This window comes from Lasiodiplodia theobromae (genome assembly GCF_012971845.1).
Source record: "Lasiodiplodia theobromae strain AM2As chromosome Unknown scaffold_27, whole genome shotgun sequence".
Taxonomy (NCBI): domain Eukaryota; kingdom Fungi; phylum Ascomycota; class Dothideomycetes; order Botryosphaeriales; family Botryosphaeriaceae; genus Lasiodiplodia; species Lasiodiplodia theobromae.
In genome coordinates, this window is record NW_023336477.1 from 562,106 (window position 1) to 579,874 (window position 17,769).

At 55.4% G+C, this 17,769-nt stretch overlaps 3 protein-coding genes across 3 annotated transcripts; all 3 read right to left on the reverse strand.

Annotated features, from left to right (window-relative positions):
* Positions 1 to 1,907: 1,907 nt before the first annotated feature.
* LTHEOB_8594 (uncharacterized protein) lies at positions 1,908 to 2,450 on the reverse strand (the record flags this gene model as incomplete). Its single annotated transcript, XM_035518088.1, has 3 exons — positions 1,908 to 1,922; positions 1,973 to 2,261; positions 2,323 to 2,450. 3 exons carry the CDS (start codon positions 2,448 to 2,450, stop codon positions 1,908 to 1,910), a joined length of 432 nt encoding a protein of 143 aa, XP_035370300.1.
* Positions 2,451 to 4,803: 2,353 nt separating this feature from the next.
* On the reverse strand, positions 4,804 to 7,233 carry LTHEOB_8595 (Cytochrome P450; the record flags this gene model as incomplete). The annotated part of the gene is made up of 3 exons (XM_035518089.1): positions 4,804 to 5,001; positions 5,062 to 7,122; positions 7,174 to 7,233. The coding sequence occupies 3 exons, from the start codon at positions 7,231 to 7,233 to the stop codon at positions 4,804 to 4,806; spliced, it is 2,319 nt and encodes a 772-aa protein (XP_035370301.1).
* Positions 7,234 to 9,571: 2,338 nt separating this feature from the next.
* LTHEOB_8596 (Carboxypeptidase s1) lies at positions 9,572 to 15,891 on the reverse strand (the record flags this gene model as incomplete). Its single annotated transcript, XM_035518090.1, has 10 exons — positions 9,572 to 10,540; positions 10,603 to 11,327; positions 11,379 to 11,574; positions 11,623 to 12,951; positions 13,009 to 13,120; positions 13,184 to 13,518; positions 13,603 to 13,993; positions 14,093 to 14,426; positions 14,487 to 15,504; positions 15,559 to 15,891. The coding sequence occupies 10 exons, from the start codon at positions 15,889 to 15,891 to the stop codon at positions 9,572 to 9,574; spliced, it is 5,742 nt and encodes a 1,913-aa protein (XP_035370302.1).
* Between the last annotated feature and the right edge of the window lie 1,878 nt (positions 15,892 to 17,769).

A 17,769-nucleotide genomic window follows, 5' to 3' on the forward strand; every position in this document is an offset into this window, starting at 1 on the left:
TTGGCCATGACTCGGGGTTATTTCCGTGCCTTCCTTTAGCGCAGCTGAACTTCGTACGATTTCGTCCCAAGAAACAAGAATGAAATACTCAAGGGGCATCCCGTTAAAAAGCCGTTCTCGACATTGAAAATCCTGTGTGCTTGTTGTATTCATTGGCATTGGCATGCTATTTTGTTCCCTGGACTATCTTAGACATGATACTGAGTTGTAATGCAATTTTTCTGTGTGTGACTGAAAAGAATACCTGCAACCTCGGCCTACAGAAGTTTCAGTTCCGCTATACGCCTCGCGGGAGTATACTCCGGTGTTGGGTGAGTGGCCGCGCAAACCTATGCACGACACGTAAGATTCTGCTGGTGCATGATGCGGTACAGTTCAGAGCGGATGTGATGACGAGCCCCACAATGCGCGCACGTTGGCGTTGTAATCAGGAATTGCGGGGAATAATTCGCTCAACGTCGAATTACCTACAGGCTGTACAAATTCCCTCCATCAACCAGGAGCAACCCTGAAAAGCGCAATCAGTTTTGTGGTGTATTCGTGATCCCTGCGCATGGCCAAGATCCCCCAGTTAGTCTCATGCAGCGAGCGAAAAACACTCGAGGTGACACCTACTGCAACCATCTCCACCCTATGAATGACACACACCGCTTCATGCCTGAAGTCACTTTGGAACGCATCCTGACCGGCGCCTCGTCCAGAATCGTCACCCCGCTTATCAACCCTCGAGGGATCTACGCTGAAACTGGGGCCAGGTTACGCGGCTCCGCTGCAACAGTACCATTGCCTCTCACAACTACTTCCGTGACTTAACGGGAATAAAATACGATTGGCAGCGCCCGCAGATGCCTGGTTGCTCGTCGTGGGTCTCCATGATCATGTCGTGAGGCTGAATCCCACGTCGCTAGAGGACCGATAGCGAAGCGGCACCCTGCCCCATCCAGACAGCGAGATTGTGTCTGTACTCTGCGCTGCGGATGGCACTTAGGCATCCTGAAAGGCTACGCTACATTCACTATGTCATTCATTCAATTGCGCTCGGAAATTGCTTTTGTAACGGGATTTACTTCACCAAGGCACATTTTCAACCGTTTATTTGGGGTGACAAATTGACATGGACACTGCCTAATAAGGCCACGGCCCCGCACATGACGGGACTGGTGCGAGAACGCTCTGCAGCTTTCCACCCCGAGAGCGGAACTGAGGCTAGTTTTTAGAGAGAGGCAGCGGGGCCTTTACCTATAGGGGTTCTGTTCACGACTATGCCTTCTACGGAAATGGAACAAGCCCAGAATCGGCAGAGGAGTGGCTAGCCAGGGGAACAGATTGTGTGTCGTTTGTAAGCATGATTGGGGCTCTTGAGGTCAACGCAAAAACCGTCCATGACAACGAAGAAACTCTGGATCGTCTTCCAATGCACTTGGCACTCTTTCTCTGTGCAATGATTTCTCAAAGGCCGCACACTTTTGACTGGCATCATTGCCATCATGGTTTTGTCCCACGGTCGCTGAGGAGTCTTTGGTGGGTGGAGGCGTGGTGGTGCGACCACTTCTTGCGGAGGCACGTTAAGGTGTACCACTTTCCAAACACACAAGGCGAGCACGAGGACACATCTGTACAGTATTGAGACAGTTCCTCGTGTGTTGGGATGGGCATGCCATGATAAGATCGGGTCGTCGCTTGGAACTTCTCCCGAGGTAGTCCACATGAGAGCCGTTGCTTCAATACGAGCGATGGAATCGAGCAGAGCTGAACGATGCTGTGTATTATGTACTGTATATTTACTGGGGTAGGGCCCTAGTAGTTCTAGTAATAGGGCTACCAATCTAGCTACTACAATGCCGCTCCTACAGCCTCCAACTGCCATCGATGTCGGTATTCCCATCTGCATCGCCTTCATCCACACCCTAGTTAGGGACGCACTATACCCCATCAGTAAGGAGCACACTTCACAGGGGAACAAGACACTCACGTTCAAAATGGTCGTCACCTCCGGGCATGCGGGCATGAACTCCTGGCTAGTGGCGCACGATCCCTTCTTGCCGGACTTGAGCTCGTACGTGACGTGCTGGTACTTCGTATCCGACGAGTCGCACCGGAACTTAATGTCGATTCTGCCACCTTCGGCATTTGCGTACGGGACCGAGGACCACCGGCCGCTGTCGCACCAGCTGGTCATGCCTCCGCCGATGTTGTCGCGCTGGTTGCAGGCGCTTACACCCCCAACCCAGGAGACAACATAGTTCTCGTTCGAGGGAGACCTGGACGAGCGGAGATTAGCAGCTGCCTCCTTGGAAGTGTTAAAAGGAACAGAAAACGTACTTGGCGAGTCCGACACGGAAGTTGTAGCCATCGAAGTTGGTCTCCTTCTTGTCCGCCTTCTTGGCCTCCTGGCCCTGTGGGAGAGCGAAGACGGCGCTGATGAGCGAGAGGGCAATGAAGCACTTCATGTTTGTTGTTTGTAAAGTTGGAAGTGTATCGTCAAAGAGGGTGTCTGAAGAGAATGTTTGATCTGAATTTGGCTCAAAGCAGTTGGTAGCTGTGGAGTGAAGATGAAAAGCCATCTCCAGGCGTGGATTGAAAGGCTTATATATGTCTCCTTGGAGTCTGTTCTGCTTGGGGTGCTCTCGACCTGAGTAATCTTGGCGGCTTGCGGTGAGGGCTGCGCATGACTCGGCTCCGCAGCAGAAGCTTCGAGCAAATTAGCCAGAGATGCATCGTGTGTAAGGAACGTAGCCTGCCAAGCGACAAAGAAGGACAGAAACGACTGTGCAGCTACGATGTTGGTAGTTGCGGAGTTCGCCGGCATCGGCGCCAGATGATGAAGGGGAAAGCTGCCACCATAGGCTTCGGCTATAAAAGTTTACCGACTAGGAGACCGCGGTCGTCCCTATCCGCAAGGCTGACTCGCCAATTCTAACTTTCGCCACAGTCGTCATGTGTTTCTATTTTCAGTCCGTGTACGTACATCTATACCAGAATTTCTGTCCGCTGACCGCTATGAAGGTCGGTGCTCGGGGGGACAGTATTTCCGGGACAAACCTCTGTCTTACCAGCGTCTCTATCGTTTCCCTTACCCGCCCTCTATTGCGCGTATCGATTGTTGGCCGTAGGTCTAGCATTGCTGTCTCCTGGACAGCTCGATATACTGCCTCGTTGCCTGCGACTCCTGTAGACTGTTATGGTATATAATCCATTGCACTCAACCCTCATATTGACTTAACAGGGGTTCTTAACCTTATTCGTTCTAGCCCTTCCGCCCCTTTCTCCCGCTCTACCGCCCAGCCTTGCCTTACCTGCATACTGCTGCGCCTCTCTTAACCTGAACCTGCCTGTCCGTAGCTTCCGTATAGTTAATTATGTCGTTCCCTACTGGAAAGGAATTAATGCGGGGACTCGTAGGATGGGCTGCAATGAATAATCCGTGCGCGGTTTCTCTTAGGAGAAAGAAATAAGGACAGCGTCGGGCGCTGGAGCGGCAAGTACCATTCCGCACCTGGCAGACACTGGCAAGCAATTTGTCAGTTAAGTTCGCCGGACACAGCCGTAATATCGCTCGGGTACTCCCGTGGTTAAAGCCTGTTCTCCCTCGCTATTATTAGGCTATAACCTCTCCGCCGCCACGTATGGCCGCAGAATGTCTAAGCCACTTGAATGGCTTTAAAGTGCGAAACGACCGTTTTCAACAAGTCATACCGCTATAAAAAGCATTCTCTTAGTATAGCCGGTTGTTAGGACCACGGGCGCCGGGCCCTTGCCTGAGGCAGCCGCCGGACGCCCCGGCCCTGCGAGGAGCATGCGACTCGCCTGCTGGACCTATGCTAGTCACATGCCTTTGGCACACGAGTCTCTTCTTACGCCTCTCCAGAGGCCTACCGAATCCTTAAAGGATTCGTCTCGGTAAAAGTCCAGTCCTCTTGCTCCCATCAGCAGTAAACTCCCTGTTCCACTTCGGTGCACCTATGCCTTACAGAGTATTAGACTTATATTTAAGGAAGAACTCTAAAAAAAAGATCATCAACGCATGAGCAAGAAAGACGCAATAAATTCTATCTAAAAATCAAAAACGAGAGCCGCTAATCTAATCAAACACATCTGCTACGTAGCGGACGTTTCTCAGGGATTCAAACCAGCTTTGGATGCTTCCAACATCCGTGTCCCCGCCTTCCTCCCGCACCATCTCAGTCTTGATTTTGATAATCGACTGCTTCGCCGATTCTGCGATCGCTTGTGACCCGCAGACAAAGACCCTCGCGCCTTTTCGCCACAGCGAAATAAAATCTTCCCGGTCCTTCCAGATCCGCTCCTGCACATACCTGCATCCCTCGCTACTGTCTGGTGCGCGACTAAAAGCTCTCCGCACATCCACGGCACCACTGCGCTGCCATTTATCCATCTGCTCGTGATACAGACTCTCTTCGGGCGATCGACAGCCAAAGAAGAAGATTGCAGGTGCGAGGGTGCGGCCTGCAGCGAGCATCATCGCACGCTCTTGGAAAAAGCCTCTGAATGGAGCAATGCCTGTACCGGCCGCGATGCAGATGATTGGAGTTTGTTCCTGATCAAGTGGTAAGCGGAACGCAGCTGGGGATGGCTTGACGGCGACGTGGATAGCATCACCCTCGCTCAGAGAGGCGAGGTAAGAGGAGGCAACGCCATTGAAACGGCCATGACCCGAGTATGAAGGCTCAGTGAGCACTGAAAAGGTGAGTGTGGCATGGTTAGGGTTCCACATTGAGGATGAGGATATGGAGCTTAGACCTTGTCAGCTTCATTCCAAGAGAGGGAGCGGGCGAAGGCTTACTACTGTCGAGTGCGCATCGGAGGCAGCATTGAGAGGAAGAGTTCGATAGGAAGGTCAACTGACGGGTACCGCTCCAGAAGATCAAGTACGGAAACGCGCTTTGAGATGATTTCGTCTGCATAAGAGCTGTTTGCAAGGTGATGGAGAGACGTCTTGGTCTCGGCATCTTTTGCCGAATCCGCGAGACGAAGCAGATCCTGTTGGAGACTGGTTAGACTGCTTGAGATAAAACGATCATGTATTGCAGGTCATCTTACCTTCTTTGTTGCAGGCTGTGATAACTCGACATACGAGCTCAAGATATCAACAGCTGGAAGAGATTTGTTGATCGGCAGCGTCGTAGAACCGTCCCCGGAAATCTCAATGTAGGCGTCCCAGGGAAGATGGAAGCACCGCATTGCACGCTCGATGCTCTCTTTTGGATTGATCGGCAGCACAGCGAGGTAGTCTCCGGTGGTATAAGTTGTGTCTGCTGGTAAGCGAATTTCGAGATGTTTCTTCACCCGGTCGCCCGCAGTCGATGTCAGGGCGCAGGCATCAACCACAACAGCTTCCACGACGTCTTGTTGCAAGGTCGACACTCTAGGAGTCGAGAGCTTTACACTCAGACCACCCTTCAATTGCCTCTTCTCATCCTTTTCGACCTTGTAGGTAGATGTAAGCGCAGGCCATAGAATGCTCTCTTCCCACGCCTCGAAATCAGTGAAGACGGTTCCTTTGGAAACGTCACTTAAACCGAGCTGTGCAACACGTCTTGCACCGGCATTCTCGAGAATCTCGTCCACACGCCTGGGGATGCGATGGAAAGTTTGCGTCCAGTCCTTGTGTCCACAGCCGAAAACAGCATACGAGACGCCCTTGAGCGGTTGCTCCTCTTTCTTCAGGCTTTCGATCCAAGCTTGGAAGTGACCCGCGTTGTCCGGTGGCTGACCCTCATACGATGTTGTCACGATAACGACGGGATGATCCGTTGGTAGAGCGCCGTTTGCTCTGTCCAGGCAATCGATGTTGACGACACGAAATCCATGGTCCCTGGCGTCGCCAGCGGCACGCTGCGCCAGAGTCTGGCATGTTCCGCTGCTTGAGCCGTACAAGATAGTCAGCGGGACACCTTCCTTATCGTTGGAGTCATGAGCTTTTGAATCCGTGCTGTCCGTTTTCGACGCGGCCTGTCCGGACAATTGCCGCTCGAGGGTCGTTGGAGAGAGCCCGTGGCGCAGAACAGCGCGCATGTACATATCCTTTGGCTTGATTGTCAACGTCTGCTTGATACCGAGGCTGTAGCTCGGCTCCAGGATGAAATTGAAGTTTTGCAAGAGCATGGCCATGACGAGGAGCGATTCCTGCCACGCAAAGGGGCGTCCAATGCAAGCCCGCATTCCATTCCCAAAGGGCTTCCATGCATTGGGAAATTTTTTCATGAGCTTCTCAAATGGCTGGTCGAGCATACGCTCCGGGTTAAATTCATTTGCATCGTCACCAAAGACTTCGGGGTCTATATGGGACTTGGCGAGCAGCTCGACGATGGTCTCCCCGGCTTTGATGGGATATTTGCCGGCAAGCAAAGTATCCTCGATCGCTTCCACTGTGAATAGCGGGATTGGGGCGTTTAGGCGCAAAGTTTCGCGTAGAACAGCGTTGATGTACGGGAGTTTTGAAAGATGTTCGACCGTGATGACGCCGCGTCCAACAACGTCGTCAACCTCTTGTTGCGCTTTTCGGTATGTCTCGGGATGTTTGAGCAGCTGGTAGAACGTGAATGAGAGGAGTCCGGATGTCGTCTCGTGGCCAGCAATCAAGAACGTGATTAGGTTGTCCATTATGCTTTCGTCGGTCATCTTCTTCCCGGTCTTCGAGTCAACACCTCTTAGCATCGCGGCCAGCAGGTCATTGCGGTCGCTTTCACCCGCCTTACGCGAGTCGAGGACCCCCTGAGCCGTTTTCCTCAGTACTTCAATATCGGCCTCGAACTTTTGATCCTCTGCTCGGAAGAATATTGATGGCAGTGGCAGGCGACGCGACCGCTGACCTGACTCGGTCAGAAAGTCACCCATTGCCTGAATGAAGGGATGCAATGTGGGCGAGTAGTAGCTGTTGAACCGGTATCCCATGGAGCAGAGTGCAAGCGTGTCCAGTGCGAGTCGCGTAAAGTCGTCCGTCACCGAGATGGGTGAGTCTGGACCATACCTTGCCCATTTGAGAGCGAGTTGAGCTGCGACGTCGTGCATCTCATCGAACATTCTCTGGATTGACAAGGGCCCAAATGCTGGCATAAGGATACGATGGGCGATTCCCCAATTCTCTTCCCCTGGGTGCGCCTGTTTGGAAGGTTAGAGGATGCTAAAGAGGACCCCAAGATGCTGACTTACAGTGAACAAACCATCGTGAACACCGTTTCTGACTTCCTGATGAAATTTAATAACAGTCATTAGGATTTGGAGACGTGGCGTACCATCAAGGTTGAGTTTATCGATTTTCGAAAGCGCTTTTCATCACATGTTTCGTGAACTAGAGCATGAGAAGAAACCACTACTATCGGTTTTCCGGGAAGTTGCAGTCGATAGATTTCACCTTGTCTTGTTAGCCTCGTAAATTCGTAGGAGGAAGCTACTCATCGTCGTAGCACTAACCGAATTGATCAGCCATTTTTGTCCAGGATCCAAGAGGGAATTCTTGGTCTATGGAGGTGATGTTCCCGAGAAAGGGCAACCCGGGAGGTTGAGGGATTTCCACCACTTGATGCGCCTGTTCACTCATTGTGGCCATTCGCTATTCGTTGCAGATGTGGTAGGTAGTGGGAATTGATGGTTTGCTCAGATAGATTCTGTCATAGAAATATTATAAATGCCTCCTGCGTGCTTAAATACTTCTTAGCGGGTGGAAATAATTCTACGAGACCCCTTAGCAAAGCATGAGCATACTCTAGTCAAAGACAGCGCAAGGTGCCTATCGCCGAATAGGATAGCTTATTAGCCTCGGTAACGCAAGCCAGCCGCCAAATAGATTACTACAAACTTTTATCAGTCGGGACGATGTCTATCCGCTACCCATTATCGGGCGTATGAATTCGTCCGTCTAGTAATAAAAGCGGGTACCTAATCTATAAAATGGATGAGTAAACACTCTTGGTATTCGGCATCCGTAAATCGGGTTATATTTAGGCCGGCATGTCAGATGTATAGCTTAAATTCACTAAAAGTTTAAAAACATACGCCTTTTAGAAACGGTAAAGACGTTTTTCATGTGTAATCCGAGGTTCTCGAAAAACCTTCAAAAGCACGCCATTTCTCCATGGTCCAAGTCTACGGGATGCAATGACTCCGCTACAGCTCACAGTCCCAGCGGCTTTACGGGATCCGCTACGCCCGTAAAACTGTAAAGATTTGGTGTGTAGCCCCACACCGGTGCAACGTAGCTGGCTCTTCCAATGACCTGCTGGCTCCACGCTTCCTCCGCCTCGGCGGTGGCCTCAACAGTGAAGGCCGTGGAGCTAGCAACGTGATAGGAGGTTAAAATCCAGCGCTTATATGCTGGTGCGGGGACGATCAAGGACTTTTGCTGTCGTGCCTGGTGGATGCTGGCGATTCCCCGGCGGGGCCCACCCACAACGATGCTGTATTTCAGAGCGTTGATCCCCCACGGCCAGGCACGGCACCTGCTACCCACCCGTTAGATGCGCCGGCTCAAGAGCGTTGAGGGACGCATGCTCTCTCCACAGATGGTCCTCGAGGTGCGTCAATTGCTCTGCTTCAGACGCATCGATTACATGGGTAGCGCCTCCGAACAGCACTTGTCGCGCTCTTTCTTGGTCTCGATGTTGTTAGGGATGTGGTCTCCTAACTCCAGAGGCTGCATCAGCAGATCGAGCGATGGCATGTGATTGAACGAGGTTCAATCGGCACTGAAGCCGACCGAAGTATGTCGATCACCTTGCTGGGCAGCGGACACACGCCGGCATGCCAACGAAGCTGAACCGGACGATCGTTTCGAGTTTTTGAGTATCCGTAGCTGGGCCTTTTAAAGCCGATGCTGGCTGGGTTTGGTGAATACATAGGTCGTAATAAACCTTTGTGGGTGGTTAGTTTAGGAGGATACCATGGGTCGTTAGGATTTGCCGAGGTGATAGCATCCGGGCCGAAAATGATTATTAAACTAACCACGAGTACTGTGCTACTGCCCGAGGCACTTGGACTGGCGCTTGGCTCTAGCAAGGAGTATGCGACTCGCTTGCTTAGCCCGTGCGACTCACATCCCCTCTGGACACGAGTCTCTCTTACTCCTCGCCAAACCCCTCGCAGGCAAGGAACCCGAGCCCTGCTAGACCCAGTAACTCTTGAGAGCCTTACACAGCAGGCTTTTTCGGATTTCCCCCAGCAATTCGTCAGCAGCAACATGTCTACCGCTACGTGCGGGTGGGAGTCTCAAACCATCAATTCCAGCCTGCCGGCAGATTAAGTGATCAGCGTGGATAAGGTTTTGGATCACCAGTAAGATCGTCAGCAACTCATTAATTCGACAATCAACAGCCTCTCTATTCGCTTGAACATGTTAATGTTCCTACTGCCGCATAGAGTGTGGGGCGGATTCGTTACCCATGAGCACAGCCCGCTACTCCAGAAGAAGGTGACCGAAGCCTTCTCCAAATTCCCAGTAGAGCGCATAGCTGAAGATCCTGGTGTTGAGGGCACTGCTGGCTGGGGCAAAGCAGGAAGCCAGAAGTTTATTGAAACTGCTCTTGCTTAAATTCCATGTAGAAGTAATAGAGCTTCAGGCGTGCATCCTAAAAACGTGATCCCCAGCCAGACCATCATCCAGTTTCTTCATCACGAACTCCTCACTCTCCACCTTGTGCCCCTTGCCTTGTCCAATCTCCCTCAAAGCCGGCAGTTGACCATCTCCCCACCCCAGCACCTCATCATCCGTCGTTGCACTCTCGGACCCAACACTCAAACTCGGAACCCTTGCCTTATCCGCATGGATAACAAACGGCGTCCTCACCCTCCCATCCAACCCACTCGTCTTCCTCAAATTATTCCGATGCACCGTCTCCTCCCCCTTCTCCAAGAACTCCCACGACTCGGGCATCCACGCTTCTTCCCGGCCACCGTGCCGCCCCCTCCCCCACGCACTCGCATCCCGCTCCTCCTCCTCCTCCCTCACCCTCCTCCCCTCCGCCGTCGCGAACCCACACACAGGGTGGCCCCCTGCCGGCGGCTTCCCCCTCTCCCACGCACCCCCAAGTCCGAGTCCCCCCAACCTCACCCCCAACTCCGCCTCCAACCTCCCCCTCAACCCCACCCACCTCTGCTGCTGCTGCTGCTGCCTCCCGTCGCCTAGCTCACATTCCCTCCCCACAGCGCCGTTGCCCCCCCACACCTCACCAACCCACCTCCCCGCCTCCGCACGCGTACACTCCCCCACCGCCACGGCGTCCATCAGCCCCTCGAGCGCCTCGGCCAGGACGTCAGCGGCGCGCGCGCGCTCGCCGGCAGCGACGAGCAGCGCGGCAAGCACGGCGAAAGCGCGGCGAGTGGAGCGGTCGCCGGCGCCCCAGATTTGGAGCAGGTTGTAGGCGATGTCGCCGGCGAGGCGGAGGGCGGGGTCGGGGGAGGAGTGGGTGGAGGAGGAGTGGTGGTGGGAATGGAGGAGGAAGCGGATTTGGGCGAGGCGGAGGCCGATTGTGAGGGGGTAGGAGGAGGAGGGGGTGCGGGTGGACCACGCGGCGGAGAGGATGGTCTGTGAGTGGTGGGTTAGTGGATTGTTTGGGAGGTGGGGGGAAGAGGAGGGGGGATACGTACCTCGAGGGCCTCCCATTCGCGCAGCTCGCCCAGCAGGCCGACCAGGTCGTTCAGTTCGCGCAGCGGCATATGGGAAGCGGCGGCGCGGAGGTCAGTGGAGGAGAGCACATCGCGGAGCAGTTCGGCTGAGAGCTCGCGCATCTTTCCCGACAGCTTCTTGTCCATGTGCTTGCGTGCGCCGCCGCGGCCGGCCAGCCAGAGTGCGAGCTGCAACACTGTCTGCATGTTCGCCGCCACGCCCCCGTGGATGAGCCGCAGGAATTGGTGGACCAGACCGGCCAGCTCGAACCCCTTGCGGGAGCCCGTGTCGTCGAGGTGACGGCGGACAGCGGCTGCGGCGGCGGCGATGACGGCGTCCAGGGGGTCGGTACCGCTGGCGGCGACACTGCCCATCTCGCGCACGCAGATGTCGAAGAAGTCCTGCAGGACGGCCGAGGAGTCGGTCGAGTCCAGGGCGCCGGCGAAGTGGGACCGAAGTTGGATCTCGAAGCTCTCCGACTCCTCGGTGCGGCCGTGGTGCTGGAGGAAGGCGACGAGGCGGCAGCCGTGGGTGATGGTGTCGGAGAAGGCGTTGGCGTTGGCGGCGCGCGTGTAGTCTTGGTGCAGGCGGCACTCGGTCTTCAGCGTCTCTTCGAGTTCGTCGAAGGAAACGACCTGCATGCTGCTCTGGCTGGTGGTGAGTAGCGCTTTCTCGAGTGCGACGATGAAGGTGAAGGAATGCTGCCCTAAGCTAGAGAAGCTATTTGTTCCGCACTGCTCAGTGATGAGCTGCTGACGGAGGCTTCGTGTGAGTGTCTGGATGGTGTCCAAGCTGCCGAGCTCTTTGAACATGGTCAGTATCGAGTGTGCTGAGTCGATATGCCTCTCCTTCCTCTTCTCGCTGATAGCGATCTGTCGGACCACCTTCTCAAGCAGCTGGAGCGTAGCGGTGCGGATTTCCGTCACCTCTGATCTGGAAGAGAAGGCGACTAACTGGCGTAGCTGCTCTATTGTCTGAACAGACGCGTATCCGTGACGTACGGCCGTCTTGCGGACTTCCTCTTCAAAAATAGAGAAGCCCTGAGATGAAGTGGCCGTATGCTTCGAGTACAAATAGGCGAGGCGCTGGCGGGATTTGCTAAGCTTCGTGACGGTGCTCTCGTCAAACGACGAACTGCACATCGAGATGACCGTCTCGTACATGGAAATAGCCAGTTCGTGGTGCTCCTCGCTGCGTTCGTACACCTCGGCCAACCTCAACGAAGCGTCGATGCTGGCCTCGTGCCTCTCGCCAAACATCTCGGCGCTCTTCCGCCGGAACTCGACCGTCACCTGCACGAGCGTCCCGTACTCGACCCTGGCTTCCGTCTCGAGCACGCCGACGTACCCGTGGTAAAGCCTCTCCACCATCTGGTGCGTCCACCCGTGCCCCTCGCCGCGCGCCTCCACCAACGTCCTCCACAGCCGCTCGTACAGCTGCAGCGCCTTGTCCCAGCACCGGAATCCACCGTGCAACTCGCACAGCGCGATAGCCGCCTCGACCGCCCCCCACCGCAGCACTTCCCCCTCGCCTCTCGCCCCACCACCACACAGCGCGACGACAATCTCCTCAAAGACATCCCGCGCCCTCTCCAGCATCTGCAGCTCATGGCACAGCCTCCCCAGCCTGTACGCAATCTTGATAACAACATCATGGCCAACCTCGAACGCATCCTTCAGCGCCGCGTATGCCTCTTCCAGCGTCTGTACCGCGTCCTCGAACCGGAACACGGTCTCGTAGAACGCGACCAGCTCCTCGGCCGCGGCGAGGAAATGCTCGTGGCGTACGCCGAGCTGCCGCATGACAGCTTCAAAGATGCGCACGTGGATGGCTTCGGCCTGGCGGACGCGGCGCTGGGCGAAGTGGCAGTGTGCTAGGCGGCGCGCTGTGCTGAGCGTGACGGAGATGTCTTTGGTGGATGAGAGGGTGGAGGAGAGTGTGGCAGAGTTGCTGCTGGAGTGCGTGGTGTTTGTCTCGAGGATGGATGGCCAGACGATCTCCAGAGCGCGGACGGTCGTGGTGGTGGCGCGGGTCCAGTCTGAGCGCTGCTCGTAGAGTGCGCTGAGGGTGTCGGCGGTGGTGATGATGCTGCTGTGCGCGGAGGTGGAGGTGGTGCTGCTGGAGGAGGAGGAGCAGAATGATGATGCAGTGGTGGTTGTGAGGGATGAGAAGATGTCTTCGAGTTCTTCTGTTGGAGTTTCTTCCACGGTTGTTGTGCGGCTCGTCCTGACTTCCATAATTTCCTTTGACGTGATCGACAGAGACTGAGCGGTCTCGATGGCCAGCGAGGAGCTGCGCTGGTCCACGCGTTTGAAGTAGCTCCACAGGCTCTGGAATATGGTCTGCGCCGTCTCCAACGACCGATGCTTCTTCATGGTGCGCCCAACCGTTAGTATGATGGACAGTTCGGTCTCTGAGATGTCCGTGACGTGAAGCGCCTCGTGGTACTGAGTCCAGACGCCGATGAGGACGTTCTGCGCCTCCTCGGTTCGATCGTGCCTGTTTAGAAATGCGTGATACTTCATCGTGATCTCGAGCTTGCGCTCCCGCAGGATGACAGACGTGCTGCGATCGTGCATCTCCCGAGACATAGACTCCAACATGTAGGTGAAAACGGCCTTAGCCTCTGTGAACTCGTTGCGCTCTTCGTGGTGCGCCACCATATCCAGTGCAGCCGCAATGAGGGCGGCGTCATCCGGCGCCAACGTGTCTCGGATGGTCATCCACCGGCGCCTTTCGTGGCTGCTCAGCTGCTCGGTCCGGCCTTCTTCCCGAAGCAGAGCAACCAAATCTCTGTGAATCGACATGGTCTCCGCGTGCTGGATGCCATATTCCTTGACACAAACGTGGTACAGCTCCTCCTGCACCTCGATAGCGCGGTCGACATGCCCCTTGTGCTTGTGCAGCAGCTCCACCATCAGGCGGGTGTACCGGATAGTTGGCGCGCCCGATGGACCGTGGGTGTGGCGGTGGTAACCAACCAGGAAATGCAGGAGCTCTTCGCGGACGGTCATGTTCTCGATCGAGTCAATGTAGCCGGCGGCGAGTGTCGCCAAGTTGCTGCTGCTGCGGCTGCTGAACCAGGAGAGACGTCGGTAGACGCGGGCTAGTGCGAGGAGCGTCTGGATGATAGCGGCATCCCCGTGGTGCGGAATGAGGCTCTGCCGGATCTGAAGCGCGATTTCGAAGAAGGAGGCGGCATCCTGCGGTAATGTGCAGCCCTCCCACCGCGTAAACTCGAGGACGGCGAGGCCGGTGGATGCTGGGAAAGCGTTCCGGAACTCAGCGGTCAGGCTGTGCTCCCCGTCCGCCGAGTACATGGACGAGTGCTTGAAGTGGATCGCCCAGTACTTGGATGTGTACCGCAGCAAGCTGTGGCGCTGGAAGAGGCGTGCTACGATGTCGGATGAAAGAGGCTCAACGGAGAGGCCAATCCGGTCAGTCAATGATATGTTGGCGCTTGCTATGCACCTGCTGACGAGCATGCTGTGGGCTTCCTGCATGTTGAACGGGAGGCCGGATCTGGTGTCAGACGCAAGCTGGACAAGAATACGCCTGATCAATGGGTGCTTGAAGCGGAGCACCTCCCCATCCGTCCGGATGAGCGGGCCGATAGCGCGGTAGAGGTCGTTCTTGATATCAGTGATCATCATCGACGTCTTCAAGTTCCCCACATCCACTTCCAAGAGCACCCTCACCTCGGAGATGGACAGCGGCCGTTCCGCCGCCAGCATCCACGCCAGGATCAAGCGCATCTCGTTTCTCTCCTCGTGTCTCAGTCTGCCAAGGATCTTCTGCACAATTCCTGTCATGCTGTCTGTGGCATCGTCCAGAGTCCTCGTGACGCCACCCAGTGTGTTCTCACGCTTTGCCAATTCAAGCGCAAGCGTCGCGTGGGTGAAGGAGCCGCTTGATAGAGTGACGAGGCGCTGATTAACTGTAGAGTGGTCACCTGCAGACAGAACCGGAAAGGCTGACGCAATGGCCTTCTCGAAGACGCGCTCGAGGTCGCGCCTGGTGTGCTCTTCCCCGATGCTGAGTAACCGCCAGCGGCTAGACGCGTGTCTCTCTAGCGGCGCCGATAACACAAAAGCTTTGGCGGCAGGGCTCTTGGACGTAACACGGTGCAGATGATCCAACACACGCGCGCCATCATCTTCCCCCGCCAAGTGGTCCAGACCGTCAACGAGGAGAACCGCCCGCCTGTTCCTAAGGCCGAGCTCGATAGCCGCCCACAACGCCTGTTCCAGCGCCCGCACATCGTGCACAGCATCATGGCGCACGAGCCGAGACAGCTCCTCATACAGCTCCAGATTCCCGATACTGCTCTCGAACAACTGGAGCAGCAATCCCCGCGCGATGTGGATTCCCGACGCCTCGGTCCTGACGTCCTCCTCGACGAAGAACGCAAACACCTCGCACTGGTCCGTCTCCAGGCAGCACCGCATGCGCTCCGCAATCCACTGCGCCAGCTCGCTCTTGCCGCAACCGGACGGACCGGTGATGTGGTACACCGTGTCGTCGCTGGCTGCGAAGAAGTCCTGCAGCAACGGCTCGAACCACTCGCACGTGTACTCGACGTGGTCGTGGCTGCCGCGGGACCGCCACCGCCGCGAAGCCAGCGCCTGCACCACGCCCTCGGCCGGCGCGAGGAACCGGCGGATCTGGTCCATCTCGACGAAGACGCCGCCCGAGTCCTTGTTGTGCCGGCTCGTGCAGTGTTTCCACAACACGTCCACCATGGCGCCCCTGCGGGCAAACAGTGTGTCGGCGCGCGCGGCGAAGTGCGCGTCGAACTCGCCAGCGGTGCCGCCGCCACGCTCGCAGTACAGGGCGACATCGACGGCGAGGCGGACGAGCTCGGTGTGCGCCGAGGCGAGCGTCTGGCGTTCGAATTCGCCCGGTCCCCCCAGCCACTCGCTGCCACCACCACCTACCGACAGTGTGAGGGCGCGGCCGATGTCATTGAAGAGCGCGAAGGCTGTGTGTACGAGGTCGATTTGCCGCTCACAGAGCTCGAGGAGCGTGTGGCAGGCGCCCAGGACGAGGCGCGCGGCGTCCTCGTGCGTCTTGACGAAGATCTCGCGCTGGACGACGCCCGTGAAGTAGACAGCCCACGTGCACACGCGGTCCAGCTTGCTGCCCTTGTGCGGGAGGTGCTGGAGCCGGAGCTGTTCGACGTGCGCGAGGAGGTGGTCGGCTGTGGCGGTTTCGATGGTGCGCTGGCTGGGCCCGCTGAAGTCGTGCTTGATGCGGATTGATAGCTCCATTGTTGTTTCGCGGAGCTTAGGGATGTACTGCGTTTCCCCGACTGTTCCGTCTGTTGGTGTGGCGGATTCCTCGGGCTTTTTTCTGGAGAGGATGTCGCCGCCCCAGGTGGTGGACGGATTGCGCCCACTGGTCATTGTGTCAGTCTGCCCGTTGTGGTCATTTCAAACTCGCTTACCCATTTGGATGCAACGACGACATGGTCTCAGGTAGAACTGATACTTGTGTCTAAGCTTCGGGTTTGAATAGCTGTTGATGCAAAATGCAGCCAGGAAGGCTGCACGGGTTGGGATTCCACAAAAATGGTCTGAGGGCTATGACACACTTTAATAATACTGCATCACATGATTTTAGGTGAAAGGCACCTGTGATGCGCATCAGCCCTTAAAATTCCCTTGCTACGAGCTCAAGAATGTGGCCGCTTGCGATGTAGATGCGGCCTCGAATTCCGCCCAATAAGGCCGAGAAACAGGGTCATCATGGCCCGTACCAAAGTACATTTACAAACACAAATCTGGTTGCTGTTTGCAGACTACTCGATCGCCTACTCTCTGCCCCTTTTCAACAGCGTATTCGGTCCGTTGCTTGAAACACTTCTCTATATTTAAAACTTTTTGAAAGGGTCGTTAGTGAAGTACGACCCCATGGGAAGCAATAGTTTGGCTTATGTCCTGGATATAAACTCATGGTACTATGGACGCACTTGGCTAGCGCGGTGCGTCATGGATCACATTCCAGCCGAAGGAAGAAATTGGTTAGCGCCCTAACCACTACCCTCGTAGCCGAAAACTTCAACGCCGCTTGCAGTAAACCTACGAAAAGAAATATGTAGTGTGTCTAGAAGATAACGATAAAATCAGAACCAAACTTTCTTATTAAGAATTTGCAGTCGTTGTTCTTAACGAACAGCGCTACTCGGAATCCTGCATTGAATGCACCAGCTTTCCTTTTTTTTTTTTTTTTAGCCTCGCAACCTCAAAATAGATGCTCATTGTGGCGGATCCAAAGCTGCCGTTGTACAGGTAGCGTAGGTCGCTCGATTTGGCAAAGTTCTCGGCCATCACGTCGCCGTCGTCGGGGCGGCTAGAGCAGAAGACGTTGGTGGCGCTATCCATGCGAACAGACCCATCTAGGTGCTCAAACATAAGTCTCTCAACCTAGCTAGCGAGTGCAAAGCATCTCAAATTCATGAATCTACGCTGATGCAGTACTAGTAGGTTGCCTAGAACATAGTATCACACCCACTACTATCGCTACCTAACACCGCATTCTACGAAAATAATTGATCTAGGGTAATGTCGTTCCTTTCCGCGAACAACGAGCAATAGTCTCCATCCTGCGCCTCGGCCCACCCGTTGCAGTTCGACGGAGCATTGTTCTCCTGTGCTTTGGTAGGCGCTGGAGCGCTCGACGTGCGTGTAGTGCTGGTCGTCGACGAGTTGCTGCGAGTAGGATTGTCGTCGGTGGTGCCCACGCAGTAAGCATACCCTGGTTGCCGCGCATTCGGGAACAGCAACTCCGCAAGCTCTGAAAAGTGCGGCGCAGACCAGCCCGGCCTGGACGCCGCCGACGGTTTGACGAAATAAATATGACATGAATAGATGGATTGAATGAGTACCATGGTGAGCAGAGGCTGCCGTATTAGGGTACTGTTTCCACACTGAATAGCAATACAACGCAATGAATGGATATGAATAGCACTATATCGTGGTGAGGAACGGTTTAACGTAGAAGTATATGGCGACTACCGCGCCCTCTACTCCTTATACTGCTCGTTTGATTCACTCGATCGTGGACGCATTGCAATACATCGTGTAGTCATACAATAATACTAGACAGTTACACTGCAGCGACACAGCCACAATGCTTGGCGCGGCCGC